At 39.3% G+C, this 7,201-nt stretch overlaps 1 protein-coding gene across 1 annotated transcript; it reads left to right on the top strand.

Annotated features, from left to right (window-relative positions):
• Positions 1-1,615: 1,615 nt before the first annotated feature.
• On the top strand, positions 1,616-3,854 carry LOC141632077 (uncharacterized). Its single transcript, XM_074444660.1, has 4 exons — positions 1,616-1,930; positions 2,840-2,980; positions 3,200-3,305; positions 3,403-3,854. Exons 1-4 carry the CDS (start codon positions 1,616-1,618, stop codon positions 3,852-3,854), a joined length of 1,014 nt encoding a protein of 337 aa, XP_074300761.1.
• The last annotated feature ends 3,347 nt before the right edge of the window (positions 3,855-7,201 follow it).

Here is a 7,201-nt window from a genome sequence, read left to right as displayed (position 1 = left end):
CGGTGCCAGCCGTGGATAGGACCTCCATGGTGATCCTAAGAGTCGATTCTTTTGACTATCGACTGTCTCTTGAGACTAAGGCAGATTTTGGGTGACTTTGGTTTCTTTCTCACGGTCATCCGTAACAGGGGGCCAAGTAGATTTTTTCTGGGTCATTTCATGCTGTGCTTAGATCGGAAGGAGTCGAGTTGAAGGAAATATTCAGCCTTTATCAGGTACTCGATATTTCTCAGGGCCACTCGAGGAGTCAGAATCGAAATGCATGGCCATGCTCGAATACGAATTCGTTTTATCAGTTGAGTTACTCTCTAGTCGGGGAAACCACTCTAGATACAGATCGATTTTAAAATACGACCTTTGCGGATCCGGATCTGCAAATTGTTTTACATTGAGTGGGAGAAATTTTAAATGAATATGAGAATCGGTTATCGCACATACACTTGTACGGACAAGTGGGAGTTTGTTGAAGCTGTGTCCTCCAGTTAGTGCGGATAACGTCATTGCACATACACTTGTACGGACAAGTGGGAGCTTGTTGGGGCTGGTGTCCTTTACAGTTAGTGCAAGGACTTATAAATCTCTAAAAGGATCAAAGGGTATACTTTTGTATTATAATCAGTTGGTCCACGTTTATCAATAACGGTTGGCTTGCTAGATAAGTTTGACGTTATTGTCATACAGATGGCGGTGATCAACTGGTCCCTAAAAGTCACACCTATAGGATACGTTTGAGAGATGTGACGGTATGAAAATACAGTCATGTTGATGCCAGAAAATTGACTAAGCAGTTAGTCCGAGTTATTTGACTAGTAATTAGTCAAAATGCGATGTTGAGATATTTTATTTAATACGGATTAAATAAAATGGGCTAAGGCGAATTAAGCAGTTAATTCGTAAATTAAATATAAACGATTATATTTAATTAATGTATATTGAATTAATTATACAATATTGTCATTATCGGACATGTATTATTATATCGACTAATTCATGTTACTAGACGATGTTTTAATAACCGATAACCGATGACGATTTATAATGAAACCGCGTCATATACATTTAGCATTTTTCGGGTCGGACCACGAGTTAAAATTAAGAGGAAGTGGAAGCCCACTTCCCCATGTAAGCTCACGGCTGGCCGGATGAGGGAACAAAAAGGAGAGCTTCTCCTCCTTTGTAACCTAATTTGTCATTTTGCAAAAATAATTAGGGTTTTGAGAACATTGCCTCTCAAAAATTCAGATCTCACATCGGAAAAACTCACATAACAACTCTCTCAATATTGCAAGTCAATTAGAGAGTAATTCTAGCACAAGGGCATAGTCTCAGACGGTCTTGGGTGTAACGATTAGGAGGAAATCTCTGTTGATTTCTTTTCTTTACGCCGCACTACAAAGGACCCGAGGTTGATTCTTAATCTTTATCGTTTCATTGTTGTTTTTCGTTTATGACAATAAATTGCATATTAAATTTACGTTATAGTCCTATAATTTAAGGGTATTATATGGATATTACCCCTCAGGAAGTAGCCTTCAAAATCCTGGAAGAATTCAATATGAAGCTCAACCCCTCCAAATGCCACTTTGGAGTCTCTTCAGGCAAATTCGTTGGATACATGGTGACAAAAAGAGGGATTGAATCCAGCCCAGAACAGATAAAATCCATCTTGGACTTAGAATCTCCCAAATCAGTCAAAGATATCGAAATATTAACAGGAAGAGTTGCAGCCCTGAACAGATTGATATCTAGATCATCTGAAAGATGCAGATCCTTCTACGACCTCCACAAGAAGAATAAATCATTCAAATTGATGCCTGAACACGAAACAACCTTCGAAGATTTAAAAACCTACCTGGCTATCCCTCCACTACTGGCCAAACCTAAAAAAGGAGAACCCCGGACGGTTTACTTATCTATCACTGAGATCGCAGTAAGTGGATTCCTGACCAAAGAGGTTGAAGGGCAACAACACCCTGTCTATTATATAAGTAAAAGTCTCCTGGATGCAGAAACAAGGTATGGATTACTTAAAAAATACGTACTTGCTTTAATTATATACTGTACAAAACTTAGAACTTACTTTGAGAGTCACCCAATAATTGTCAGGACCAACCTACCTATCAAATCTGTCCTGAGAAAACCTGAACTTTCAGGCAGAATGGCAAAATGGTCAGTACAACTAAGTACTTATGTCATAACCTTTGAACCTAGGACAACTGTTAAATCTCAGGCCTTAGCAGACTTTATGGCTGAATTTAGTCCTAGCTTAGAACCAGACCTCATAAAAGAAGTTAATCATCTAGACACCCAAAAACTAGGCCAGGAGTGGACCTTACACGTAGATGGAGCAACAAATATGAGAGGAACTGGCCTAGGATTAGTACTAAAATCACCACAGGGAGATCTAATAGCTCATGCTATTAGTTGTGAGTTCAAAGCAACAAACAATGAAGCTAAATATGAAGCCCTGATAGCTGGACTCAAGGTATGTATAGATCTTGGTGTGAAAAATCTCATGGTAAAAACTGACTCTCTTTTAATTTATAATGAAGTCAAAGGAACCTATGCTGCAAAGGATTCCCAAATGATTCTTTATTTAGATTATGTTAAAAACCTTTGCAAAGAATTTCGTTCATTTGACATTGATCAAATACCAAGAGACCTGAACACTCATGGTGATGCCCTAGCCAGCCTGGGATCAAATTTCAGCCTAACTATATTTGACAAAATACCTATTGTTCATCTACTAGAACCAACCATTCCAAAGCCTGACCAAATCTGTCCTATTAATAAGGACACAAACTCTTGGACTAAACCATACTATGACTGGCTCTTACAGGGCATACTGCCCAAAGATAAGCATGAAGCAAGGGCCCTTAGAATTAAAGCCTCTACCTATACTATCATAAATAACATTTTGTTAAAAAAGTCTCAGGCTGGACCTTATCTGCGATGCCTGGAACCTAATAAGGCAGAACAGGTTATTCAGGAAATACATGATGGATACTGTGGAAATCATAAGGGCGGCAGAAGCCTAGAAAGCAAAGTTCTAAGGACAGGCTACTTCTGGCCAACCCTAAGGGCTGACTGTTTAGCCTAGAGCACCAAATGCAAAGCCTGCCAACTTCACTCCCCATTCATCCATCAACCATCAGAGCTACTACACTCCATCTTAACTCCCTGGCCATTCATGAAATAGGGAATGGATATTGTAGGCAAACTACCCCAAGCTCCTGGACAAAAAGTCTTCATGTTAGCCATGACTGACTACTTCTCAAAGTGGATAGAGGCTGACTCATATACAGGCAAATCAAAGAAAAGGATGTCATATCATTCATCAAACGTAATATCATATGCAAATATGGAATCCCTTCAGAAATAGTCTGTGACAATGGAACTCAGTTCGTGGGAAAAAGGACAAAGGCTTTCTGTGCAGAATGGAATATCAGTCTAGTAACCTCTATACCAGGCTATCCAAAAGCCAATGCCATACAGAATCCAGCAACAAAGTGGTAATCAACTGCTTAAAGAAAAAACTGCAAAGAAGAAAAGGCAAATGGGCTGAATTACTTCCCTTGGTCCTATGGGCTGACAGAACTACACCTAAAACATCCAAAGGCCAGATCCCTTACTCTCTGGTCTATGGCTGTGAAGCAGTGATCCCAGCGGAAATCCATGTGCCAAATACCAGAAGCAGCTTAAACACCGTAGAGGAGAACAAGCTATTACTACAAGATAGCGTAACCCTGGCAGAAGAATTTAGGGATGCAGCCAAAATCAGAATAGCCTCTTACCAGCAAACAGTAGCCAGAAGCTACAACAAAAACGTAAACATCAGGGTATTGTTTTTGTAGATGCATCCTTTACTTGATCTTGTGGGCTTAAATTCTAGGATACATCGCCATTTTGGCAAGCCCCACCTTGCCTTGCAAGAAGGCATCTTACCTCATAGGTGTCTTGTTGTGAGTTGAAGGGGCGGAGTCAGACCCGCTAATTGTCTCACATTGGGTAGTAGTATTAATAAGGGCCATAGTTTTAGTCACCTCTTTACTAGGGACGATTAAAGGTTCGGTTTGGGGATATTTGATATGACTCATATTTGCACACTTTTAGTCCCCGAACTAGCCTCTTTCCTATGCTTTCTTGCATGTATTAGGGTCATTTCTTATCTTTAGCTTCCCACTTTGCATATTTTTTGAGGTTTTGTGTCCTTGGTAGGAGAGAAATGCTAACCTTGCATTTATGGAGCAATTTGGAGCTAAATGGATTACATCTAACGACCAAGCAACAAGGAGGAGACCGATACTAAACCCCTAAGTAGATAGAACAAGTAGAATGGGCAATGATGAAGACCCCCACGACCCCTCAATGATCCCCACGGATCTTGAGGCAGTCAAAGAAGAGGAAACTATGCTGACCTATGATCCGGGCGTCCCAGAAGCAGCGCGAGCGGCCCAAGGCTCAGACCGGGCGTCCCAAGAACAACCCGGGCATCTCGAAGCTCAGATCGACCGTCTCACACTTGGGCCGGGTGGTTCCCTATCTAGTATGAACGTCCAATATAGTGAAGTCGTGAGGCTCCTTAAGGACTTGCAAGGCGTTACCCTTCTTCTTAGGGACTTAATCGTCATTTAAGCCATTAGTTACCCTAATTTTTACTTAGTATAAATGCCCCATTGTATTAGGGAATTAATCACCAATTCCTAATCAAGTTAATTTACCAATTCCAAATCTAGTTTTGTAGATCTTATTAGTATTAATCAAGTTGTAATAACACAATTCAATATTAATCAAATCTTAATCTCTCTTTAATCCTTCAAGTGTTCTTAAATTTAGTTGGGTAATTTGAAGACTATTTGGGGTTTATTGAAGACTTGACAACTTTTCATTATTCATCAAGTTTTCTTCTATTATTCTTTGCTTATTAATTGGATCATCCTTTAGTTGGTATAATCTCTTTTACCCTTTTCCTTAATTATTGTTTATTGCTTTACTCATTCACCATGTTTAATCTTCTTAGTATGATTCACACCCTTATTAGTATGTTTACCATGATCATGAGTGAGTAGTCTTTTAGCTAGGGTTAATGGGGGATTAGGGTAACTAATCATGGGGGTAGATCCGTACTTAATGTAATATGTGTTCATATGAATGCTTGCTTGTTGTAGTTTCAACTTATGCACATGTTATGCTTGATGACTGTCTTGATTGACAACCTAACATGAATCTCTTATCTATTCAACAAGACTTGTAAGATATAAACTAACTTAAGGCTTGTTAGGCCAAGCATATAGTTGAATAGGAAGAAACTAAGTCGATTTGTAGGTGTTGTAAATTCTTGACCGATGTAATACTATGGTTTTATGTGTCTTGGGGTACTCTATCGAGTGGGGCTTACTCTGTCGAGTAAGTATGTTTTTACGCAAACCCGTAGACTGCCTGTAGGGTACTCGATCGAGTAAGCTTGACATTCGATCGAGTAAGGGTCACTCGATCGAGTAAGTGACTTACTCGATCGAGTAAGTCGGTTAACGGGTGATTTGCGACGGGTTTGTTAATAATACGGATTAATATATAATGTTTCATCATCTTTTTCCTAAAACACTTTTGTAAACCTAAAATCACAAAAAAAAGAGAAGATCTAAGTTACGTTGCTTCATCTCATCGCATTATTTGTAAATCCCGGAGCTAGGAGTGTCGGTTTTCGTCGTTCTTTATACCTTTGTAATCCTTGCGTCGAGGGTAAGCTTTACGTATCATTTTCATATTGTTTTATTAAAGTTGGTTAAACCCTAATTGGGTGATTTTGGGGTTTTTGGTGGTTTATATGATGCGGTAGTAATAATATGTATGTATGTATAGGATGAGGGTTCGTTGAGAAGAGATTCTGATTAAGCTGCTTGATCGTCTGATTCCGTGTTTGCTTTCCAGGTAGGGTTTCCCGACTCAATATTAGTTACATAATGTGTGGTGATGGTTGTTGTGATTAAATAATGATTGTATTGTTGAGTTGTTAGACGGTTGTTGTTTTCATACTATTGATTAGTTTGTATCTGTTTGTGATCTTCAGGGTACGTCCCTGGCTGAGTGGAGTCACTTGCGGGAGTGGCTACACGCCCTTGGTTCGCCATCTGTAGAACCCGCCGCAGGAGGGGATGTGCACATTAAGGAAACTTGGGTTTATCGCTCAGTGGTGATGAGCGGGGATTTGGTGGGTACGTCTGCGGTCCCCCACTGGCGGTGTGGAGTACTTGTTGCGATGGGTAGTCTGGCAGGACTACATACTTTAATGTGTAGTCAATTGTGTGGTGATTGATTATGGAGTTTGGAGGATTGCTGTGTTGTTGAGCTGTTTGTGTACTTGTTTCGTTGTGGAATGGTTGTGTGTAATTAGTACTGACCCCGTTTTAATGTTTTAAAAACTGTGGTGATCCATTCGGGGATGGTGAGCAGTTGTTGAGCAGGTATGATATGACGCGTATGGGGTAGCTGGGATGAGTCATCACGTAGCAGTTAGAAGTCTTCCGCTGTGTCAGACGATGTTTTGTAGTTTTGATAGTTTTATCAGTAGACTGTTTTGAGATCCTTGTATTTTAGTTTATTAGTTTTGGAGTTGACATATAATCACTTTAAACCGTATTTAATTTTAAGTATGTTTCATTATTGTCTTATTATTATCATTGCCTCGGGTAATCGAGATGGTGACGTTTCCATACCTTAAGTGGTCCTGGTAAGGCACTTAGAGTATGAGGGTGTCAGAAAGTGGTATAAGAGCGACGATCCTGAAACCTGTAACCAATGAACCTAATGAATATAGGGAGTCAAACTAAAATAAAACCGGGGTAGAAGTTGTAGGAGCTAATGCAAAGGCTTGGGAGACGTCCTAAAGTCACGAACTCGCCCTACAATTTTGAACCGGTTACGTGTCGGGATCATTATGTGTTATTTTCTTGTTTGCATATATTTGTAATAACATGTGGTGTGAATCTATAGATGCATGAATGTGGAGGATATGAGGTATGGAATAAAAGGTGATGATTATGTGATTTGTATGTTGGATGATTGAAGGTATGATGTTTGATTTATAACGTGATATGTTAAAAATATGGGAGTAAAGCTGTTTTGTTTGAGTATATAAAGAGTGACGTATATATATATATATATATATATATATATATATATATATATATATATATATATA

The sequence above is a fragment of the Silene latifolia genome, chromosome Y (assembly GCF_048544455.1).
Source record: "Silene latifolia isolate original U9 population chromosome Y, ASM4854445v1, whole genome shotgun sequence".
Lineage (NCBI taxonomy): Eukaryota > Viridiplantae > Streptophyta > Magnoliopsida > Caryophyllales > Caryophyllaceae > Silene > Silene latifolia.
This window is presented reverse-complemented; position numbering and strand designations above follow the sequence as displayed.